Genomic DNA, 26,276 nt, shown 5'->3' on the forward strand with positions numbered 1-26,276 from the left:
AGCAGCAGTCTTGTGGCTCACTCTGAAGATGGTTGAACGTTATACAGCCGAAATATTAGAGGAAGAAGGAGAATTCTTGTAGCTGCACACCCAAAACTTAGTGGAACAATAACCAAAGTTGTTCACACTAAACTATTCCAATGTTTAATTGTGGTTTGCTTGCCAGGTAAAAAGTTGTTAAAATGAATCCATAAAATTATTTCCATTCTAATTTTTTATGAAAGAAATATTCAACAAAGTAATGAGGAATATAAGGATATTACATATTCACAATATTAAGAATTTATTTTTATTATTATTATGTGCGATTGGACCCATACGGATCACGCAAAGCTTTTCCGATTCAATTTTTTAATTCTCCAAACTTCTCTCATTCTTTCCCCATGAATTCTCTTTCTTTCCTCTGTCCATTTTGTCCCCTGTCTCTTGCAAACTTCATTCTCGGGTTGTACTTTCCAACTATTGATTTTTTGCCTGTATACATTTCTGTTTATAACTTCTGAAGAATTTATTTGTGCATTTGCTAGATCTGTTTTGGTTTCTTTTATCCAGGGTATGGTTTTCAATTTTTCAATGTATATTAAAATTTTGTGGGAGAGTCTGGGTGTTGGGAGTCTGTGGATATGACTGTAAAATTTTAGTCTTCTTTTCCAGATGTCTGCGGCGAGGTTAGATAATTTTTCTGTAGTTTTCCGAGACTGTAACCTGTATCCATCTTCAGTTCTTTTTGGAAGAATCTTTCTGATAATTTTGCGTTCCTCTTTCAGGATGCCTTCCAGGTCGCCTTTTCTATGGAGTGTGAGTGTTTCGCTGGCATATAGTGCTTCGGGCTTGATTACTGTATTGTAGTGTCGTATTTTTGAGTGAATGGAGAGACACTTTTTATTGTAGATGTTGTGGGTTTTCCAGTATGCTCTTTTCAGTTTTTGCAGTCGAACTTTTTGTGCAGTTTTCTCTCCCCCTGTGGGTTCTAGGACCTCGCCTAAGTATTTAAAGAATGGAACTCTCTAAATTTGTCCATATTTTGTAGTCAGTTTTTGAGTTTCAAATTTTGAGCAGATGAATTTGGTTTTTTGGAAGGAAATTTGTAGCCCAACTTTTTCGGCGCATTCTTTGAGAATGTCTATCTGTTTAATTGCTGTGGTCTCGTTTTCTGCTAGAATGGCCACGTCATCTGCAAATGCCAAGCATGAAATTTTAATACCATCTTTCGATCTTCCTAGTTGTATAGGCTTCCAGTAATTTTGATTCTTCAGTTCTTTTTCCCATTCTCGGATGACTTTGTCTAAGACAAGGTTGAAGAGGAGTGGAGACAAGCCGCCACCTTGTATGACGCCGGTTTTGATCAAGAAGGGCTCTGATATTTCACCCAGGAATTTTATCTTAGAAGTTGTGTTTGTGAGCGTTTCTTTGATAAAGTTTAGGGTTTTCGGATCGAGTCCTAGCTCCTCAAGGATAATAAAGAGAGATTGCCTATCGATTGAATCATAAGCCTTTGCGAAATCAACAAAGGAACAAATGATCGGACTGTTTCTGACTGCTTTGTATTCTAGTGTTGTCTTCAAATTGAAAATTTGTTCTGCACAGGATCGGTGAGGGCGAAAGCCAGCTTGGTATTCACCAATACTGTGTTCGAGTTGTTCTTGTGTTCGTTGAAGAAGACAAGCTGAGAGGATTTTATAAGTGACTTGGAGAAGGGAGATTCCTCGATAGTTGTTTATATCTGCCATGTTTCCCTTTTTATGCAGTGGATGAATTAGGGCGCATTTCCAATCTTCTGGTAGTTTTTCTGTCTGCCAAATGTCTGTGATGATTTGAGTGAGTTCTTTGAGGGAATTGGGTCCAAGATTTTTAAGTAGTTCTGCAGTGTAGGTGGTGGGGATTCTGGATTTGTGTAGACAGCAGTTTCTTGAGGGAATCTTGAAGAAGGTTCAGGGCAATTGAGGAGTCCGTAAAGTATCTCGCCAGCTCCTCACAATTTTCCCGATTTGTGAGCGCTAGTTTTCCATCTGGTTTTCTGAAACATAGATTTCGTGAGCCGTATCCATTGATTCTCCCAGCAAAGGTCTTATAGAAGTCTCGTACATTATAGTTACGGAAATTTTCTTCAATAGACTCACACTGTTCCTTGAGGTACTTCCTCTTGACTTGTCTGATTGTTTTTGCCACTTGTCTTCTGGTGTTGTGGAAGTGATCTAGATTTTCTGGGGATTTTTTACTGTTATACTTCAGAAAGAATTTATTATTATTATTATTATTATTTGTATAAAGTTTCTGCCCTAAAGAGGAATTATACATCTCCTTTTTTATCACCCAAGAGAGGTGGTGATAGCAACATCACTACCACAAACAAAACCCAAGATGAGTAAGTATTCAGACTTACCTGTCTTCTTTCACAAAGTAGGCACACAGACTTTGTAGGAGCGTATAATTTTCCTTAACAAGATTCCTTTGTTCTTCAGTTGTGGCTGGGACATCTGGATCAGGTGGAGCTGCATCTGTGGAAGATTTGTTCTGAGGTGTTGATGACTGGCCTGCTGATAGTGAATCTCCCATGGGAGACAGTGTTTTCCAATCTGTCGGGCCATAGTTTGTGGATGGCTGTGTAGCCTGTGTAGAACTTGGTTGTACACTTGGCATTATTACGACTGGCTGCATGGCTAAATCCGCTATTTCATCACTGCTAGGCCCTGTTAACAGATGCATCAGCCAGCCATGAAGAACTGCACTGTTCACCTTGGTGATTTCGGAGAAAGTGCCTATAACTCCTTTCACACTTGAGTACAGTGTGGTGTGGGCTGGAGATTCTGCAATTTAAAAATGTAACACGTTTTAAATTCCTTGAAAACCCCAAATTATCAGTGATTATTTTATTTTGCCACTATGATATTAATGTGTCCCTTTTTTTAAAATATAAGTCAATCAATCTCTACAGCTCCCATCTTTTAAAAGTTATGTCATAATTATTAGACATTACTGACAATGTAAAGGAATACAAAACTTTCAAAATTTTGTGTTCCATATTGCAAAGATGGTCACCATGAGTATTTCAGTGGTAACCCAGGATAAATCAGTGGGCTGTTATCTCACCTACACAGTCTAGCTTGATCATGCGAAAGAATGCAACAAGGAACGAAGGAAGATCAGAGTTTAACATCCCATTGACATCAGTCACAAGAGTTAAACTTCTAAGCAGATTTATTTTTTTTTTCCTTTTTATTGTTACAATAGAAAGTTGGCAGTTTTCCCAAATTGTTGGCCGTGAGACCCCAGAGAGGGGAGGGGAGGGGGGAGCAAGGTTCATTGCATTTGCATTTTTGTGTCACGTGTACATGACAACTCTAGGTGACTTGAAGAGTGTATGTGTGGAGTTAAATATTATGTTTGTCTTGCTGATGTTAACAATCGGAGAAAAGAGTGGCTGCTGCTTCTTGAATAACTCCAAGAGAGCAGCTCACTTATCTGAATGTCTTTATGTGATGGACAGATTACCATCAACAGCTTCACATGCCGTCTTTCTATGGCACACTGCAGACAGATTCAAAATTTAACTCCAGTCAATGTCTAGTGTGTGGTGATCATTAAGTGTGCACACCACCACCACCATGCCACTCCTTGCTGACCAGTGACTGGCAAATGAAATTTTTTCTCCATTTCTCCAGTATGATTTAAAATGGCAACCTTACAAGGTGACTGACACCACATGTGTATTCACAGCCTCTGCTATGGAGGCACATATTTTTTGCTAGTAACATATGGATTAGCAGCCGAAGTGGCCGAGCGGTTCTAGGCGCTGCAGTCCCGAACCGCGCGACCGCTACGGTCGCAGGTTCAAATCCTGCCTCGGGCATGGATGTGTGTGATGTCCTTAGGTTACATAGGTTTAAGTAGTTCTAAGTTCTAGGGGACTGATGACCTCAGATGTCAAGTCCCATAGTGCTCAGAGCCATTTGAACCATTTTTGAACATATGGATTGTTATAAATTATCATTTATGTAAATACAGTGGGATTTACTAGGTATGTAGGGTAATCTTGCAACTACTTCTACAAGCATTTACCACAACTTTATTATTCTTCAACATCTACAATGCTCTCATTAAATTTCACAGTTGCTTTATGCACAAAATATTCTTATCCTCTTTCCATCATTCAACTTCTCTACCTCCACCTTTGTCTCTTCCTCTTCCATCTTCACTTCCTTCTCTCCTCCTCCATTTTCATCTCCTTCAAGTCCCCCCCCCCCCTGCTACCTCCCCCCTCAACAAATGTTTCAGTTAGTAGCAGGAAATTACTGCCATAGATGCAATGAAGTTTTAGAATGTTTCATACAAAAAAAATTAACATACATGTACAAAACCAAATATACACTTCCAACATCTCAATGAAAATTTCACAGTCTGCATTGTACATAATGTAAACCAAATTTACTTTCTTCCAGAAAGAAAATTTTCATTCAAGAAAAGCTGGTAAAATTCTGCTCTTACCTCCAGCGCACATTTTCTGCAACATCCTGAGACTAAACATTATATATGTGGTTGACAGAGTTCCTTGCGATGTTGGTACAAATTGAAATAAGTCCAAAAATGGATGTTTCGAACTTTCTTCAAAAAAGAACTTGTTTAACGTTCTTATACCATAAGGTTTCTCCAACAAAACTTCAATAAATTTAAGGCATTCTATTAATGCAACTTCATCAGCTGGTAATCTGAAATCCAAATTAATGTTTGCAAAAATTAGAATAATCTACGAAGTTACATCCACAGAGAACTCAGAGTGTCAATTTAATGTTCTTTCAATAAGCCGCAATTAAAACAATATGAATTACATTTACCCAGACTTAACAAGTAGTTCCACAGACCATATGAAAGCCCTCTACCACTGAAAATATAAGAAATTCTCAAATGCAAGGCTGAAATCCTGCTCCATGGATAATTGTATGTAAAACTAGCATTTATAAAAACAGAGCAAAATATTACTGTTTCTGGGCAAACACGACCTTACATGCTAGGGCTGTTCAAAAAGTATCCAATCCTATTTTTTTACAGTTAAAACCAACGATGGTATCAGGGCATGCACACTCTCTATGTTTGTAAGCATACATAGTGCACATACATGATTTCTTTCCCTACCAGAGAAACAACCAGTCACAGATTAGCCACTAACAAGTCAACACATGTATGTGGTAGTCATTGGATTTTGTGTTGTGGGCAAAATAACAGAAAAAGTGGAGCAATTTTATTGCATTAAATTTTGTTTTATGCTTAATTTTCTTGTTGAAACAATCCACAAGATTTGACAAGTGTTTGGGGACGAAGCAATGGGTATCACACAGTTAAAAGAATGGTACAACTGTTTCAAAGATATCCCCTCATTAGTGAAGAGTGAAACACATTCAGTAGGCCCTCAACATCTGCAAATGATGATATTGATCGTGTAAGGGCCCTGTTAATGCAAGATAGATGAATAATGATCAGAGAATTTGCAGGAGGAGGTTAAAATTAGTACTGAACCCATTATTCCATTTTAATGGAACATTTGGACCTCAGGAAGATCTCATCAAAATTTTTGCCAAAGTTGCTACCAGCACATCAGAAGCAACTTTGGTTGGGCATCCACATTGAATACTGTGAACAGTAATTCCAACTTACTTGACACAGTGATAACTAGTGGGTGATAAGTCCTGGGTTACAGGTACGATCCAGAAACAAAGTTCTAGCCATCGCAAAGGAAGCTTCCATCAACCCTAGAGACCCAAAAAAAAAAGCGACATAACTCTGCAGCAGTGTGAAACTCATGCTGACCATCTTTTTTGTCTCTAATGGCATGGTCCATCATGAATATGGCACACAAGGTACTAATATCAATAAAGAGTACTACCAAGAGGTTCTGCATCGACTTTGGGTAGCAGTGAGGTCAAATGGCTAGACTTGTGGGGCAATGGACGCTTGGCATTTTCACCATGATAATGGACACACTCATTGTTCGCAACTAATTCAGAGTTTTTTGGGCAAACACAACAAGGCTGTGGTTTTTCAGCTACCCTATTCCCCTGACCTAGCACTAAGTGACTTCTGGCTTTTCCCAAGACTCAAAAGGACCATATTTCTGAACAGGCACGACAGTATGCAGAATTTCACAGAGCAGCTGCACACCATATCAAAAGAAGCTTCCCAGCTATGTTTTCAGCAGTGGCAGCAGCCTTGGGAGAGGTCTGTAGAAGCTGAATGGGACTTACTTTTAAGGTGACTAGGGTCAGACAGTTGTATCTGAATCAAGATTGATTTTATAAATAAAAGTCAGATACTTTTTGAACAGCCCTTGTACATACAATCTTAGTCAATAAAATGTAGAGTTTTAAAAGGTGTTAGGGTTCACACACAAAGAAAGTAGGTTACTGGCATGTTGGGTGACAACTTGAATCATCCTGAAGCGATGGGAAGAACATTCAAGTTAAATAATGGGGAAACACACAGTGGCAGTCAGGCGCCAGCACTGACAGCTGCTCAGAGCCACTGAACTGTTAGCTGAAAACACTTTTTGCTCATTTGAGCACAGCCAGTGGCCAGGAGAATACCCTGGGTGAGCAGTATGTTCATGCACAGGTTGCTTTAAAGAAATTAATTGGGGGAAAAAACCTTACATCTTATAACGTCACATGGTGAACTGCCCATATTTCCATTAATGGTCATAGCTACTGAGAATACTTTGAAATTATGTAACCCACTGAAAACAATTTGAATGGTTTGCAATCTAGAAGTCAACATCAGTTCACATACGGTTCACTTTAGGTCATACATTGCTACGTATGGTATGTAGCTAACATTAATATTATTTTTTAACTTGGGTGACATATATTTCTATTTGCAATCTCAATAAAATAGATAACATATAGCTCAATCACATCTGCTCAGCCACACACAACTATGCAGTGAGTGTTAACTTTTCATAGCATCCACCATATTTCACAAATGGTTCAAGATGCAAAATAATCAAATTATTTTGGAAAGCAGTTTTTGACACATATTGTAAAGCAGCTGATGTACTGGTACTTCTGCACCTTGAGTGGTAAGTTAACCAGTAATTTTCTGCATGTACCTGCAGGCGCACGTAGCTGCACAGGACCCCATGATGAGTCAACACACATACTACCGGTTTTCTTTGTGCTCTTAAATCTTACCTTCAGTGACTGTAATTTATATATACCGTAACTCCAACTTTAGGATTCATCTGAGCAAGCTTGAAATTCTAAGTTCTACTTACAAGAATAAAAGTTCTGCAACAATACTGTTTTTCTTAAAAAGAAAATAGGAAAGTAACAGCACAGCTATAGATCCTATACCTTTTTAAGTGATATTACTGATGGAGCACTGATCTTAGCACTGGGAAATTTTGGTAAGTAGAAGAAAATATCACTTTCTTTATAACTTTTTTTCAGATTATGGTGGTGTATCCTTTTTTTGGTTACAATGGTTTTTTCCCAATAATGTATTTTCTTTTTGGGTGATTCTTTGTGCATTTTTCTCAGGTATCTTGAAAAAAGTCTATATCTACACTCCTTAAGTCATGATATCGTGTAACAGAGGATACTTTATGTTCCACCTTTCCCCCTTTGTTGGTTTACATTACATGTATTAAACATTGCATTTAGTATAGTTATTCAACTACACAATTATTTTTTTTCTTTCTTTTTTTTAAATAAGAGAGCAGTCTTCCACGAGACTGTGCTATTCATCCATCAACACACTGTACTGGGAAAATAGGTCCTTATTGTTTATATATGAATATGGGATCCAAACTGCCTTCATTACTGTAACATCAAGCTGGAAAAAAGCGCTTTTGTCATCTGTTACTTTACGAAAATAACAACATTTCTTTGTATCATGGGGATGACTTCAATTGACTTATGAATAGAAAAATTAGAGTGGATGGAATAATTTTACATTAAACAGAGAGTTACATGCACAATAATGACTGGAACCTGACTTAACATCATATTCTTACTAAGAATGCTCAATGGGCAAATTTTTCCAATTATTTTAACAGTTAAATTTTTCAAATTATGTTAATAGTCAGTGTGAAATTCATTACTCACTTTTCATGAAAAGATATTTGACATTGACATTCCATTTCACTAATGTGCCACCGAGTCTGAACCAACCTTTAAAGTTATACAGGGTGTTACAAAAGGTACGGCCAAACTTTCAGGAAACATTCCTCTCACACAAATAAAGAAAAGATGTTATGTGGACATGTGTCCGGAAACGCTTAATTTCCATGTTAGAGCTCATTTTAGTTTCGTCAGTATGTACTGTAATTCCTCGATTCACCGCCAGTTGGCCCAATTGAAGCAAGGTAATGTGGACTTCGGTGCTTGTGTTGACATGCGACTCATTGCTCTACAGTACTAGCATCAAACACATCAGTACGTAGCATCAACAGGTTAGTATTCATCACGAACGTGGTTTTGCAGTCAGTGCAATGTTTACAAATGCGGAGTTGGCAGATGCCCATTTGATGTATGGATTAGCACGGGGAAATAGCCGTAGTGCGGTACGTTTTTATCAAGACAGATTTCCAGAACGAAGGTGTCCCGACAGGAAGACGTTCGAAGCATTCGATTGGCGTCTTAGGGAGCATGGAACATTCCAGCCTATGACTCGCGACAAGGGAAGACCTACGACGACGAGGACACCTGCAATGGACGAGGCAATTCTTCGTGCAGTTGACGATAACCCTAATGTCAGTGTCAGAGAAGTTGCTGCTGTACAAGGTAACGTTGACCACGTCACTGTATGGAGAGTGCTACGGGAGAAACAGTTGTTTCCGTACCACGTACAGCGTGTGCAGGCACTATCAGCAGCTGATTGGCCTCCACGGGTACACTTCTGCGAATGTTTCATCCAACAATGTGTCAATCCTCATTTCAGTGCAAATGTTCTCTTTACGGATGAGGCTTCATTCCAACGTGATCGAATTGTAAATTTTCACAATCAACATGTGTGGGCTGACGAGAATCCGCACACAATTGTGCAATCACATCATCAACACAGATTTTCTGTGAACATTTGGGCAGGCATTGTTGGTGATGTCTTGATTGGTCCCCATATTCTTCCACCTACGCTCAATGGAGCACGTTATCATGATTTTATACGGGATATCCTACCTGTGCTGCTAGAACATGTGCCTTTACAAGTACGACACAACATGTGGTTCATGCACGATGGAGCTCCTGCACATTTCAGTCGAAGTGTTCGTACGCTTCTCAACAACAGATTCGGTGACCGATGGATTGGTAGAGGCGGACCAATTCCATGGCCTCCACGCTCTCCTGACCTCAACCCTCTTGACTTTCATTTATGGGGGCATTTGAAAGCTCTTGTCTACGCAATCCCGGTACCCAATGTAGAGACTCTTCGTGCTCGTATTGTGGACTGCTGTGATACAATACGCCATTCTCCAGGGCTGCATCAGCACATCAGGGATTCCATGCGACGGAGGGTTGATGCATGTATTCTCGCTAATGAAGGACATTTTGAACATTTCCTGTAACAAAGTGTTTGAAGTCACGCTGGTACGGTCTGTTGCTGTGTGTTTCCATTCCATGATTAATGTGATTTGAAGAGAAGCGATAAAATGAGCTCTAACATGGAAAGTAAGCGTTTCCGGACACATGTCCACATAACATATTTTCTTTCTTTGTGTGTGAGGAATGTTTTCTAAAAGTTTGGCCGTACCTTTTTGTAATACCCTGTATATCAATCGCAAATTAATAATCAAACTTCCATGGTGGAAGAAGGGTTTCATTTTCTACATGGTATCTTTTCACACCTACCTACAGGTGTTGACACGTCATTTTCCAGTACTATAAGTTTATTTGTACACACAATATGGCTAAATTTAATACTTTCAATTGAGCAAGTGATGGAGATCTAATCCAATACATGCTGCTACAAATTATGAGAAGTAATGATTGCCACATATTGCAAACCACAGACCCAACATTAACTGCTGCCCTTAATATTAATTTACCCTCTCAGTAACCGAAAAAATTCTAAATTTCACAATACAACATTACAAACCACAAAAATCTTAATGTATTGTTTAAAACAAAAACTTTTAGGGGGAAAAAGAACTCTAATCTCAAGTAAAAAGAAAGCACTAATTGGACAAGGGCATGGCTTACAGAATTATCAAACCATCTGTTGTAGATCACAATAGATAATACAGTAAAGCTACAGGAATGCTATTAGAGTGGGATAGAATAGGTTCTTTGCAGGTAAGGTATATGTTTCTCAAACCAAAATGAGAACACTACAGAATACAGTGAGGACAATGCCAGGAATGCAAATAGTAAAGTTACTGAAAGGGGAGAATGAAGATATCAGTGACATTATTAAAAAAGCATAACCTTTAATGATCATTCCTTGACTCTTGTTATAAACTGACTCGAAAGTTCTTGCATATAAATTACCCTAAAAGCTCTCGCATAACACCAGTTACACAGATTTCACATCTGTAAGAAATTACCATAATTTTCAGTTGGATGAATTTAAAAGTATGAAACACTTCTCAAGTGAATAGCATTCAGGTTTGTTTATTTTACCGGACCATCTTGACTTGTATTTTCTATGGTTTTTCTCAAATCCTTCTATGAGAATGCCATGATGTATCCTATGTAGAGAAGATTGCCAACATCTACCTCAAATTCTAGCCTATTATTTATCTTGTAAAATTTCATATTCCAATGCTTAATAATTATTATTGTCATCACTATTTTCATTTTTACATTTTAGCTGATCTTTTTCATATATTTTTCCTCTTTAAAAAATCCTGGACATTTTCTATCTATGACCCTTTGAAAAAGTAACAGGACACACACACACACACACACACACACACACACACACACACACACACACACACACACACACACACACACACACACAGGGAAGGGGAGGGGGAAATGAGTAATACTATAACTACATATTATATTTATTGAACTAACATTTGCTCCCCGTTTTTAATGCGACGGTCAACCAGTTTCATTAGATTTTCACAATGCTCCAATACAATGGTGTAACAGTGAACTAAAAATTGTTCATTATCACTTGGACCATCAATATCTTCGAGAATTGGAAGAACTTCACGCACAACATATTCTGTGCGGATATCTAGTGTCAGCGGCATGAGTATTTTTGCACCCTGACGTTGCAGATCACCTTTATATGGACATCTCCTGCAACAAACAAAGTAGTAAATATCACGTTATCCTCTCATCGACCCAGACTTAATTGTCATACTAAGTGTCAAAAATTGAATCCCTTACCACTCTTACTCCTACAGTGCTCATAAAACTTAATAATAGAAAAGAAGAAATGATTTCACACCCACAGTTATTAATGTTTTGACTACCTGATGTTGCACACATTGCTCAATACTGAAATTTTTGTATTTGCATTTTATAATGAGATACAAAAAGGTGAAAGTTATATCCATTAAAAATTAAACATACTGCCCATATCAATAAGTTACTACACAAGAAATTACACATCACTGGTTTTAAAATTGTATTGTTTTCTTTACAACTAAACTGAGAATAGGAGAAACCCTTATTACTAGCGTATATTCAAGTACCAACACATCATCACTGAATCTCAAATTCAATTACAGATTTTGCCATGTAAAATTACAGAATAAAAATTGTTATTATTGTTGAGCTTTAAATTTTCCTGAATATTTGATGAAGTCTCTAGACAGCAGCCAATTGCTGCTTACTTTCAAGCACAATATTTCAACTTGACACCTGCCAGTCATCTTCAGGTGAGTTAGCAATGACCAACAAACTACACATGCTGCAGTATTTATTGATGATGATGATGATGATGATGATGATGATGATGATGATTATGATGGGTCCCATACTCTGAGGAGTGTAGGGGACGATGTGGGAGACCTTCACCTCCGACTAGGCAAGGTCCTAGCAGATGTGGTTTGCCATTGCCTTCCTCCGACCATAATGGGGATAAATGATGATGACGATGAAGACGACACAACACCACCCAGTCATCTCCAAGCAGGGAAAATCCCTGACCCTGGCAGTAATTGAACCCGGCACCCCGTGCATGGGAAGCAATAACGCTACCACAAGACCACGAGCTGCGGACAAGCACACTGTAAATTTCGCTTATGTAGTAAATAGAACTCTATCCATGTAATGCCAATGACTTATTTAGATTTGATGTGGTGTTGCTTTCACAGCGGTTCCACCTACAGGGTCTTTGTCAATACATTTACAGCAGCCATATCTGCTTTGTTCTTGTATGGAATTTCCTCAACATATTTCATGTTTGTACATGATTTTTTTTAAATAGATAAGTGAATCACCACAGGAAGTCCTCTGTCTCCCAACACGGCCAACTTCTGCAACAGTGAACTTTGAGGAGAGGCCTTGAATGAACCTTTGTTTTGGAGCTCTGCTGATACTTTCACAGTACAGCCTCATGGAGAACGGAAATTAATAGAGTTCTAATAGAATCTTAGCTCTATTCATCAGAATACCCAGCTCAACACACACACAGAAAAAGATCACTGTTTGAAATTCCTGGACATTCTCAGCTGGCAAAGGAATGATGGCTCTTTGGAGCATCCGGTTTATCGTAAGAACACACACATTATAAGTTGAAATCATCCACCGCAAACAGTGGTCGTACTGTAAATACTTGTTTGCTGATCTCCGGCATGTGGAAGGTGAAGTAGGGCCACAACATTAGCTTAAATGAAATAAATGGTTGGAGTACTGTTGTACGTTGCATTTGGAAGTCATTGAATTCAGTTATGCATGCATGGAACAACCAGTCAATAATAACAAATGGTAATACAGATACTTAAACATGCAATACAGAATTTAAAATGAGCAGTGCAAAGAGAAATATGACCGAACACCAATTTTGGTTACAGCAACATTTTTCGGGTTCCATTTGTAGCGATTCTATTGAGATAAGCATTTTACAAAACTATATTAACCATGTCAGTGGTTATCAGTTCCATAATACACAAAATATGTTATTTCTACTGTCTGCTCTCAGCATAAATTATACAAAACATCAAAAGCCAAGGCCATCAGAAAGCTCAGTTTAGCACTTCCACCATTGATGGTGCAGACCATGTCACTGAACAGCAAAGTCAGTCTCATTATTACATTCATCAACAATATACAAATTACATACCATACATTAATAAACAGCACAACACAGAAATGCTCCATCAGTATTTGTTGACTCACATGAAGATGACTGTTCAACAACACCAAAAAGAGTGTACTTGCAAGTAAACGATAACCAGCTCCAAATACTGAAATTTAATTGAGTTGTCCTTGTGTTTATCTAACAAAGGAGACAATATAATAGCTGCACTTCACACAATGAGAGATTTGGAATTACAACTGTGATAATGTCACTTACTGTATATGTTTAGTGATAAAAGTCACTAGTGAATTTGTTAAATATTTCAGTGACATATTGAGGCTAGAAGACAGTTCACATGAGAGGGCTGTGACATGATTTCCTAATATTTCCATCATAAAACTCTCAGAAGGGATGATGTCACCACGGTATTTCACCTGCAAAATAAAATGCAAAATTTGAAACAGTTATGACAAATGTAAATTAGGGAACTACATAATGTAATAAGAATGGATAAAATGTATCATTACCCAATCATATTTAACAATGTCTTGTCCCCATTTGTCCAAGAAGCTTATTACTGTGTGAGGTAGAAGACCCAATAGTGTTGCTGAAATTGCAAATGTTTTCACATTTCTGTTTGTGCTAATGAATAACATTTCTCCAATGGTTGAAAGATCCTGTAGGTAAAATCGATCAGTTACAGAGCTCATCATGTGTTCAATCTGATATAAAATGCCTGACCTAAAAAGAGAAAGAAATTACAGACAAATTTTAAAAATTATTAGTACGCCAAAAATACAATTCAATTTTTTTAATCACAAGATATCAATTCTTGAAATAAGAAACACATTCACAACAAGCACAGAAAAATTGTGAAAATGAAGTGTATACACTGTTACAGATTTCTCGTAATATAAGGTACTTCATTTTTTAAATTACTGACAAGTAACAGTGTTTACTTGATCAACAACCTTTAAACAAGGACACATGGCTTACAAACACAAAAAACAAAAACTGTTGAACAAAAACAATGAAAAATTTACCACTCCTTTGTTAACACAAAAGACTAAGTTTTAAAGGATACTAATCAATAAATATTTACCTGTATTGTGACTGGAGATGAACCTAACTATTGAAAACACTATGTTGGAATTAAATATCTATTTCATGAAAAGATGATGATGTCCACATCAGGGATCTCATATGCTCCAACTATCAGGTAACAGCTTTTTATTTTTTGAATAATCAGTTGCCTGGCAAATAATTGAGTTTCACTCATACCTACACTTTTCAGATTTTACTAAATGAAATGAGGATGATGAGAGCTGTTCAAAACTGGTTGAAACACCTTCATCAGCAACAAAAAAGACAAGAAAGGAGTCTACGTTTTGTGACAAATTACAGTCCATGTGTCCCTGAACCTTATTGAGGCACGAAAAGGAGTGAATGTACGAATGTATCAGCCATTTAAATTTTAGGTGACTTATCCATTGATGCAATGACTCTTGACTGACGATAGAATTCTCTTCAAACATACATTGAAATCATGACTGCTCGATAGTTCCTACTCCGTACAGGAATTTCTGAATATAATACTGTACTGAACTGTGTGTTATGATTAATTTTAAAGGCAATTGTTTGAACCATCAGCTACTAGAGACAAAATTTCCGTATTTTAATATGACCCAGTAATGAAATGTCAACTTTATCAACAATACAACCATACTGACAGCAAAAGACTACATTTGTAATAATATGGCACATGAAACTTGAAATAAATACATTGGATTATGGTCCTTATTACTCAAAATTAAACACCAGAACTAATATTAAGAGATGGGAGATCAATACTGGAAATTCACATGAAAAAATTGGTAAAAAATGTATCAAAGGATCTCATAGCTTACCAACAGCAACGATAATAAAGTGTGGCACTGATCTCCATTGAGCAAGTCTGTATTTTAGCGAGTCTGTATATAGGAGTTTGACATATCATGTAGGTGTTTCATCCAACTACACAGACTGTACTAAATTATAGAAATATCAGCCGAAAGTTGGAATGTGTCAGTGAAGAGAGCCATCATTTGCCTAAAATTTAAACAAACAAGTCCTGAACTGTAGCTATTAGAATCTTTCCACTCATGCAAAACTTACTCCAGATTGAGTAGTAGTGCAAGTGACAGATTATGAGAGTGGAACAGGTCTAGTGGTTCCATTGTGTCAAGATATGCTGCCTGCAGCAGCTGGAGACAAATATAAACCCTTGTTTGCATCCTCAGCAAAATATGACTGCCTAACAACTACATCCATCAGGGTGAAAAATAAGCCCTTGATGGAAACAGATTACATAGACAGATATTCTTCTACTGAGCAGTAGTAATTGGGAAAAAGAAACTTTGTCAATTTGTTTTCAAATGTAGTTGTGCTGTCTATTGCACATTTTATATCACTAACTAAGTGATTAAAACTTTTGGTGGCAGCACTGTGCACCCCTTCTAGTGCTATAGACAACCTTAATGTGGAATAATGGTCATTTTTTCTTCTGGTATTGTAATTATGTATATCACTGTTCCACTTGAACTGTAGTGGGTTATTTGCAACAGAATTCATGAGTGAATAAATATACTGTGAAGCAGTAGTCAAAATGCCTAATTCCTGAAACAGATGCCTACAAGGTGATTGCTTGTGAGCATGAAATTCTTACTGAATGTTTATGAAATATAAAAACTTTCTTTCTTAACAGTAGAACACCCAGAGCGGTCAAAATTACTTATTTGTAATATTTATGTTTCACAGAATGACTGGAGCAACATTTCCTTTCACAAAATTTATATATTTGGAATGTATTAACAATATATTGAAAAACAATGTATTTTGCACAATGATTATGATACTTTCCAGCTTTCACCTGTAACACCCATAGTGCTCATACTGAACCCTTTATGATAATACTATAATTTTGTTTATTGGTGTGCCTTACATTTATTTCAGGCACTTCCAGATTTCAGCTATTTTACTCTATGCTGCAATAATTAACTTCTGTTCATAATATTGATGTACGAATGGACAACAATAGTGTGTCTTGGGGCCTACCTTTTTGTGGGGAAACCCTGAGTAGAGAGAGATTCTGTGAAATTATGAGATTTATGAGGTTAGAGGAAAAGTCAACACACTCTATATGTTTACAGACTGATAAATTAGCATTGGCTCCAGTAGCCTGAAACAAATTCATAGAAAACTGCATGTGTTACACAGCCAGATCTGACGTAATGATAGACAAGCAACTCTTCCCGAACAAAACTAACTGTGTGTCCATCCGTACAATTCATGGCTTCAAAGCCTGACAAGTTCGGACAAAAGTACTGGATAAATGTTGATAGCAAGTACCTTCTCAATGGTTTCCCTCATCTCAGTAAGGACAATGCACAATCCAAAGATGAAAGGGTTCCGGATTATGTAGTGATGCATCCTATGGAACCATTTCCATTCAAAGACGGAAATGTCACTATAGTTAATTACTTCACTTCCGTCAAACTCACCAAGAAATTGACATAATAGTCAATCTCCATTGTAGGAACAGTAAGTAGAGCAAGAAGATAAATACCACATGCTCTTAAGTCTTTGAAGGCCTGTCTGCATTAGGCAACATTCTTAAAATGTGATGGTGTTTCCTTGGTGGTGTATCAAGGAATGAAAGTAAAAAAATGTGCTTTTGATGAGTTCCTTTCATCCTACAACTTCAGAAACTGTAAGTTATTATAACAAGACAAAGTTAGCAGTTGATATTGTAAATACATGGCCAGGCTGTATTCAGTCAAGGTCTCCTCAACAAGATAGCCAGTACACCCATTCTACAATACTCTTGATCCAGTAGGAATAAATCCATCTGTAGTATTCAGGGCTGTTACTGGGAAGAAGATCAAAAGAAGAAATTTTATTCAGCAACTTGCACAAGAACTACACACCAAGTGTCTGAAGAGTCACTCACTTTGTGGGACGACAGATTATTATGAAAATAATGGTAATGAAAATTGAGACAAAATAGTACAGAAACATCAAAAAAAGTCACACTCAAACTCAGTGAGTGTAATGAAACTATTTCCAAGTTCACTGTTTGTAACAAGATGGTTTGTGGAAAATACATAAGGAAACTGAATAGACATGTGTCAACTGTATGGAAGTATGAATAGCTAAATTACTGTAAACATGAATAATTCAACTTTTCTAAGCATTTAAAACTTCATAAATGCCTCTCCCTCGCTTAACTCTTGTTTGAGTTTTACAGGTTCCAGTCCAATTTGATTATTTTTTAACAAATGATGTTACTGAAATGATAAATCAAGACCCTAAGCTGTCAAAAGGCGTCAATATACATCAACGGAGACAGTTGAAAATGTGTGCCCTGACCAGGACACAAACTCGGGATCTCCTGCTTCCATGGCAAACACTATATCCATCTGAGCCACTGAGGGCACAGAGGATAATACGACTGCAGGGATTTATCCCTTGCATGCTCCCCATGAGACCCACATTCCCAACTTAATGTCCACACACTACATTCTTTGTGCCCCTGCCCATTACACTCATTACTCGTGGCAGACAATCTTACCGAGTCCCGTATGAGTTCGGGCAATGTGTGTGCTTCCAGCACAGGAGGAGGTCAATGGCCAGTTAGCCTTGACTATATTAAGATGGTGTATGTTCTTTTGCACACTGATATTATTTGTGATCTGTTAAATTTCATTCACAATTCTGTATCTTAAAAGGTTACAAAACATGTAAAAACATTAAAATGTAATAATTGGAGACAGTTTGAAATAATAATTCAAAACATTACTGTCACAGAGTGGGGGTCAAAATGACTCCTCTGGGCGTTAGAGGGGACAGGAAAAGGCTGGGCATCCTAATGTCAAAGATGAATTATCCAGAACATTATTTCATACAACATTATTAAAAGAAAATATGCAAAGTATGGCAACTTAGTTATTTGCTTGCAATGAAATGAAGTGCAAATGGAGCTGAAATGAGTTGTTTCAGGAGTTAAAAATGTTGTTTTTCCCATTTAAATTTTTACAGTTTCCAATAGAGTTATTATTTCCTCACCATGCGTTACATTTATCATTTTACATGTGTTGAACTGAACACGTGTCTTTTTGAAGTTGACAGAGATCATTTGCAAACAACCACTAAATAATACTTTTAAGAACATTATCAACATTTTATTCAGTTGCTTTATGTATGTGTGGACTGATTACAATACTAGTGTCACCTGCAAAAGAATTACTTCAGTTTCTTGTATATTAGACAGAAGACTGTTCACATATACACTATGGATCAAAAGTATTCTGACACCTGGCTGAAAATGACTTACAAGTTCGTGGCGCACTCCATCAGTAATTCTGGAATTCAATATGGTGTTGACCCACCCTTATCCTTGATGACAGCTTCCACTCTAGCAGGCATACGTTCAATAAGGTGCTGGAAGGTTTTTTGGGAATGGCAACCCATTCTTCATGGAGTGCTGCACTGAGGAGAAGTATTTATGTCTGTTGGTGAGGCCTGGCACAAAGTCGGCATTCCAAAACATCCCAAAGGTCTTCTATAGGATTCAGGTCAGAACTCTGTGCAGGCCAGTCCATTATAGGGATGTTGTCATGTTGAAAGGTGCAATCACCATCCCTGAATTGCTCTTCAACAGCAGGTAGCAAGAAGGTGCTTAAGCTTTCAATGTAGGCCTCTGCTGTGGTAGTGCCATGCAAAACAACAAGGGGTGCAAGCCCCCTCCATGTAAACAACAACCACACCATAACACCACCGCCTCCGAATTTTACTGTTGGCACTACACACACAGGCAGATGATGTTCACTGGGCATTCGCCATTCCCACACCCGGCCAACAGATCGCCACATTGTGTACTGTGAGTCTCACTCCACGCAATGTTTTTCCACTTTCAATCGTCCAATGTTTACGCTCCTTACACCAAGTGAAGCATCGTTTGGCATTTACCGGCGTAATGTGTGGCTTGTGAGCAGCCGATCGATCGTGAAATCCAAGTTTTTTCACTTCCAATCACCTGACCACGTTTGAAGACCGTGAGTTCCGCAGAGCACCCCATTCTGCTCTCCCACAATGTATAATTACTACTGAGGTTGCTTGTATGGAGTACCTGGCAGTAGGTGGCAGCACAATGCACCTAATATGAAAAACGTATGTTTTTTGAGGTGTCTGGATACATTTGATCACATAGTGTATAAGACTGAGCCTTGTGGAACTCCTAAACACAATCTCCTGCAACAGTGGGAAGTGTCAGTGTGGCTGTGCTTTGCGCACTGAAGTTTCCCTGAGCTGGCTTCAGGTGGGCAGAGTCTGTGCGTGCCTGTACCTTCCTGTCCAGCCTCTGGTTGTGCGCTAACAGTTCTTCTATTGCCTACTGCTGTTCCTCCGAGGTCACCATCTTGCTTTAGTGCCTAGTTCTCAATGGTTTGTCCAGATACAAATCATAGTTTGTATGCGAGGATGGAAGTGTTAGACCACTCGTGGTTCTGTATCATTCACACTCCTGGAACTTGTTTAGCCTATAGATCACATCTGGGAATTTGAGTAGGATCATAATCTCATTTTCATCATGGATTTCAGCCAGAGTCAATTCCAGTTAATGCATGAACATCTTGTTTATGTTGTGGTTCACAACTTTTCTTACACAAAAAGCTGTCTAGTGCTATTAGAAATAAACACACATCCTTAACAGAACCAAAGAAGACAACATTGGAAATATTTTATGAACAACAGGAAAGGAAGGGAGTATGTTCAGTTGTGAAGCACAGGCTCAGATCAAGGGCAGGAAAGAAAACTGGCCATGTGCATTTCAAAGGAACCATCTTCATATATGCCTTGATCTATTCAGGAAGATGACAATACTCTGTCGTCTTCCCGAATATAAAAGATGGTCAGTCTATGGCCCAAAACCAGCTCTCCCCGAATGAAAGACCAGTGTACAAACAACTGCACCACCTCACTTGCATTTTTGATTAGTATGTTGTATGCAGCAAAGTAAAGAACAAAAGTATATTTTTAATACTACAGTAAATAACTCTAATGCCAAAAATAGAGAAAGTAAGGGATTTGATTTCACAGTAGACTATGGATTGTGCGAAGTCAACCAAATCAGAGAGGCTATACCCATTTTGCCAGAGAGAAGGGCTAGGTGTATGAAATTTTGATGTCCCTCCAGAAACAGTGATTATGCACATGGATCCCACTGGAAGAAATGAAGCCTGGGAGAGTTACAAGAGCATCAGACTGACGTCACTGTTAAGGAAAGACTTAACAATATCTTAAAATGCGTAACAATACATCCTGGAACATATACAGATTATGATCATGTCCCACTAGTTAAACACGAGAGACTGAAATTTAAACTGCTTAGCCCTAAATTAAACTGAAACATTATTAACATTTCAACAAAATGCAACACAAAGAGGTAGTGAAAAATATCTTGATAATGACCTGCTAGGCGTAAAAGTCTATTACAATACTGGCAAGGGCACTGCGGAAGCCTGGATAATGTCAAAACAATGAAGGGGACAAGAAATAAGAGTGCATGCAGGTGAGATTCAGACTCTGAACATCACAGGCAAGCAGAAAACAAAGCAGAGGGTCACCAATGCATACACGGAGAAATTAAAAGAAAATTTTGTTCAAAAGAGACAAACAGTAAAAAAAGTGTGGAAGTGAAACCACGTCAGGAAACACCCTCTTTGATGACACAATAATCAAGTCTAGATGAACAAGAAGCAGAACACACTGAAAGTCAGTATGTACGTGAGCTACTAGGTGATGGAACTTTTTGATAATAAGCAATTTCAAGACGTAATTGCAGCCACAGGTAACGAAATATGAATTACTGCATGGTGCAACCATAACCCTCTCCCAGTATTTGGGTGTTCTTCGGAACAACCACTTAAATATACCGAGGAGGGAGGAGGAAATTAGTGTTTAATGTCCCGTCGACAACGAGGTCATTAGAGACGGAGCGCAAGCTCGGGTGAGGGAAGGATGGGGAAGGAAATCGGCCGTGCCCTTTCAAAGGAACCATCCCGGCATTTGCCTGAAGCGATTTAGGGAAATCACGGAAAACCTAAATCAGGATGGCCGGAGACGGGATTGAACCGTCGTCCTCCCGAATGCGAGTCCAGTGTGCTAACCACTGCGCCACCTCGCTCGGTAAAATAAATATACCGAGACTGAGATACAGATTATAAAATGTTTTAAATAGTTTTTTTTATTTGTTTTTAACCCTGCTACATGGACTAAATTTCTGTCAAATATAAACAAAATATTGTGGTTTCAGAATAAATGATGTGATTGTGTAATATGTATGTTGGATTTCAGTCAAGTCATCATTCCAGAGAATGCCTCAATTAACACTTGGAAAAGATAATAAATTACCAAATTTTTCAAGGATTCAGGTTCCTTGACTCACTTAAAAAAAAAAAAAAAAACGCATTCAATAAAATATTTTGTGTTACCACTGATAACACCACTTAAAATATTTTGTGTTACCACTGATAACACCACTTAAAATATTTTGTGTTACCACTGATAACACCAATAGAGGCTCTACTGTCACTATCAACACAATATTCAGTGAGCAATGAAGCTACGATTGGTGCACTTCCATACAATAATTTTATGACTTTTAAAGTGGGCTTGACAGGGAATTGGTTTGTTGAATAACTGAATTTTCATTCGAGCATTATGCCAATTCCATAAAAACAGACAACACTGGACCAATCGGACCATCGGACGCACATATGTTGGGCAAGGAATTGCTTGTGGTCAAAATATCTGCTCTGCGACTCCACCGTACGCGGGGTGAGTGTTGCTTGCATTTGGCAGTCCCTCTTGAGTTGCAATCTTCCTGGTTCAAACACGTGTACTCCAAATCAGTCACACACAAGTGCTGCCACAGATTTTGTTAACTCGACCTTCCCTCGCTTGCATTAGCGTTGTGAATTCTTATCGCTTTTGCGCTCTTACAGTTTCAGAGTTTTTTCTTGATCATGCTTTTGGACTCTTCACTTGTCAATTAGGTTGGCTCCCAGGGTTTTTGCTGACACCAAGTGTTGTGGTATGCCGTGCTCATCCTGGGCAATTTTTGTAGATGCTATTATCTCACTACGCAAGATATAACACAAGCTAAGAGGGCTCCATCTTGTAATACGGAGGAATCAGGGTATCTTCCCTGAACCAATTCCTCTTTCCTCCATAGAGAAGACATCTGTGGTCCCAAAAGTTACTACTGCTGTTATCTATTTTCTTACATATTTTATCAGCAGGATTGAGAGTTATGCTAGCTGTAGGTAAGTGATGGCCAATCCACCTGTCTCCAGTGAATTTAATTATTTCTGAGTGGGATTTTTCTTATTTCTGTATCCATTAAACAGTTTAAGAGACTGTGCATAAAACTTAAGAGGTGTACATTTAGAAGGCGTAAAACAAAATTTTTGGAAAACCAGACTTCGCTACATCAAAAAATTTCAGGCTGTTTCTCATATTCAGGAGTCTTTCTATCATTTACAATTTTATAAATACAATTTAGCAAATACTAATGACAGTGCTAAAATCTGTAACTGTGCATACATCTATTGTATAATATTTAATGCATCCCAGATAATGTTTGAAAATTTATTTTTGTCAGGCTATCCCATTAACTGTGGAGGCTGTTATAAACAATGTGCTTATTCAATTTAGACAAGAATGTGAAAAGCAACACACTAAGCATTTATTTAACGTCATTTACATAAACCATAAAAAATTAACAAATTTAAATACAGATTACTACCCTACGTTTACAGGCCCTTTTTGGGGAGTAATTCAATATTGACTAAATTCAATGTTCAAGCATATCTGATTTCAGTAGGACATTAAATTAATCAACATATTTCATAATGATTGCTGTAATATGTGGAGAATTTAGTTTTTACCTCATGCAGGCTAGCACACAGTCCAGAAGCTTAAAAATGTGTGGCAATAACTCTTCAGTATACAGTGCAGCAGCAGTAGCTACAGCAACTGACTCTGGGCTGGAAAAATGATAGATTATATATAAAAAATTTAAAAAATAAAACAATGTGACTAATGTCTTAAGACAAAGTATGCATGTTTGCTCTTCATTTTCAAAAGTCTGTTTACCCTTGTGTGTCTGAATCAGAGTCTTCATTTTCGAGGAAACCATCTTCAACAGTAACATGAAGCCTTGTCATCAAAACATCTAATAAGAACACATCTGTCAATTTTGGCATACTGGACTTGGGAACAAGTTGCTCTATAACAAAAGAAATGCGATATTAACAGTTTCATATTTCACTTTCTACATAAAAAGATCTCTGACTGTCAATATTTTATTTATTTATTTTTCCAGGTAAAATTAAGGTCCCCAGGCCCTGAGTAACATCTGGCAAGGCACTGCACATGTTTTACATTATATTCATTTGGACACACATGCTATAAGAAGTCTTACATTTACTAGTGGATAAGGAATAACTACAACATAAATTGTGGAAACCTTACTACACACAGTACAAAAAAAAAAAAAGAAAACTTACACATATTTTATATTAATTAATTAAATATAGCTGCAATTACCAAACAATCTCTTCTACAACTACAATTAGAGTCAAACTGTACCTATAGTAGCAAAATTTATGCAATACATGTCATATGTTTATGAAATAACTATCCCGCAAAGAAAGTTCTCTTAAATGTAAAAAGTAAGTTTCATATTTTCTCCTATTACGACTAGATCTGCCTCACCCAAACATCAGTTTTAATTCGAGGAAAATAATGAGCCATGACTGACAGAAAGATCTTATTCAGGAGCTTACTTGTAACTATACTGTTGTGAGTCTCAGTTTTTTGTGGTATTCTGACAAAAAAAAAAAAAAAAAAAAAAAAAAAAAAATGCATTCACAGATTATTTTTCTTTCCAGCAAGAAAAACAGTTCTGAAAAGTCAGATACTGAAATAATATGGCCATGTAAATCAGTGGTTTTGCTTATTTTCTGAAACTATATACCCATCCCTTACAAAAGTGTATCTTGTTCAAAATGGCTGATTGAGTATGAAAGTAAATGTTTCTCTTGTATCCTGGCCAGGCAAGTTTGAAAGCCCACCGGAGCGTATGGAACTCGAGGACAGCTGTTAGACAGCACTGCAACACCTATGGGTGCTGGTGTTGCCATTGTGATTGTCACCACGAGGACATGCCCGCCTTGCTGGTCTATCAGAATCCACAACTGCCCTTTAAAGCCAGCAGCACAGCATCTCTGTAATCAGACATGATTTCTATGGGCTGCTGCATTGATCTTGTTACGCACTGATGTCTCTGTTCTGAAAGCACTACGTCCTACAATCTTTACTTGCTGGACATGTTACTCTGCTGTGCCGTTCCCGCTGTTTGCCTTCCTCTCACTGTTGTCCACCTGTTTACTGTCAAGTGACTTGCTGTGGTAACCTCAGCCAGTCGGTCTGTTACTACTGGGTCTTGGGTCGTTTCCAGTCTTGTCCAATTCCACTGCTCAACATAATGGACGATAAGGTAAAAGGTTAGTGGTGCTCCAGTGGTGGAAAACTCATGCAACTCATGGAACAGCAGCAGCTGCAGCAGTAGTTCCAACAACAGTTCCAAGAGCTATTACAACAGCTACAGACATCGTTGCTCTGTCAGGATATTCAGCAGGCTCAGGGTACCTAACCCCTCCAGGCTGTGGTCACTATAATGTGGAAACCCACCCACCTGTGCTTCTGCTGCTTAATGATAGCAAAGAGGATTGGGGCATGTATTCACAGTGGTTCAAACATTACTTTGCCACTTTTAGGTTTCCAACAAAACTCTCAAAGAGATGCTTTTCCTTTCTTGGGTTTCCTCAGAGACATTTTTCTTGCTAAAGAAGTTGGCTGCATTCTTGAATCAAGTTGTGCTCATGTTTGAGGAGATGTGATTGTTGCAGTCAAATTATTATTAGTAATGATTCCATGCAGTCAGATCACATTTCGAGTTCCATCAATACCACACACAGCTGGGGTAGTGATAATGCTTGTGGGTGAGGGGGTGGGGGGGTGCGGGGGGGGGGGGGGGAGAGAGAGAGAGAGAGAGAGAGAGAGAGAGAGAGAGAGAGAGAGAGAGAGAGAGAGAGAGAGAGTGTGCGCGCACGCATAGTTTATCGGCACCTAACACTGAGGTTATAAGCTCCCTTACACATATTAAAAGAAATTAATGCTGATAAAATGTCTAAAATTGTCTTTACTCATATTAAAAGAAGGCACAGTTTATGGGTGCCCAACACTTAGGTTATCAGCTCCCTCACACATATTACAAGAAATGAATGCCGATAAAATGTCTAAAATTGTCTTTGCTCACATTAAAAGAAAGAAATGTCAATAAAAAGAGGAGGGAACCTATAAAATGACAATCATTCACTCACTCCCACCCTACTCGCATTGACACACACGATCACTATCTCACAAGCTTTAATACAACAAAGGAGGGTGAAAGGTGCTATTCCTGGGATTAAAAAAGTAAAACCACAGAAGAGCAAAAAGAAAAGCACAGGGAAATGTGACTAGCTGACTTCTTACAAAAAAACACATTGGTGAGGCAGTCACCCAGTTAACACATTACGAACATTAGCATAAAATGTTTGGAAAGAACAAGTTAAACACACTACAAAATCTTAACACTATAACCACATTCATTTCAACATAATTTAAAATAGATGGCAGATCTGCCAGTAAATCTGCCACTGCCCTCTGGACAAAAATACAACAAAATCTAGTAAAATTTGGTGCACAGAGTTTGTATGTCACAAGCACCACACATTGGAGGATCCTCTCACTGGAGCAAGAAACCATGTGGTTAGAAGACTGTGGCCTATGTGAAGACAAGTAAGCAGGGACTCATCCCATCTTTGTGACTGAAAGGAGGTACACCACGGTCGCAGAATGCGATTTACAACACATAGCTTATTATCAGTCCCTTCCAGTCAGTCTTCTTCCAATCGACACGACTCTGTACATCAACAGCGAGGTGA

The 26,276-nt window shown here is 38.1% G+C and overlaps 1 protein-coding gene across 1 annotated transcript in view; it reads right to left on the reverse strand.

Annotated features, from left to right (window-relative positions):
* Positions 1–26,276, reverse strand: part of LOC126185121 (protein purity of essence) — a 321,301-nt gene that overhangs the window by 275,887 nt on the left and 19,138 nt on the right. The window contains 7 exon segments of the mRNA XM_049927939.1: positions 2,384–2,807; positions 4,486–4,706; positions 11,007–11,237; positions 13,462–13,619; positions 13,713–13,926; positions 23,172–23,270; positions 23,380–23,512. Of these exon segments, the coding sequence (XP_049783896.1) occupies positions 2,384–2,807; positions 4,486–4,706; positions 11,007–11,237; positions 13,462–13,619; positions 13,713–13,926; positions 23,172–23,270; positions 23,380–23,512 (1,480 nt within the window).

The sequence above is a fragment of the Schistocerca cancellata genome, chromosome 4 (genome assembly GCF_023864275.1).
Source record: "Schistocerca cancellata isolate TAMUIC-IGC-003103 chromosome 4, iqSchCanc2.1, whole genome shotgun sequence".
NCBI lineage: Eukaryota > Metazoa > Arthropoda > Insecta > Orthoptera > Acrididae > Schistocerca > Schistocerca cancellata.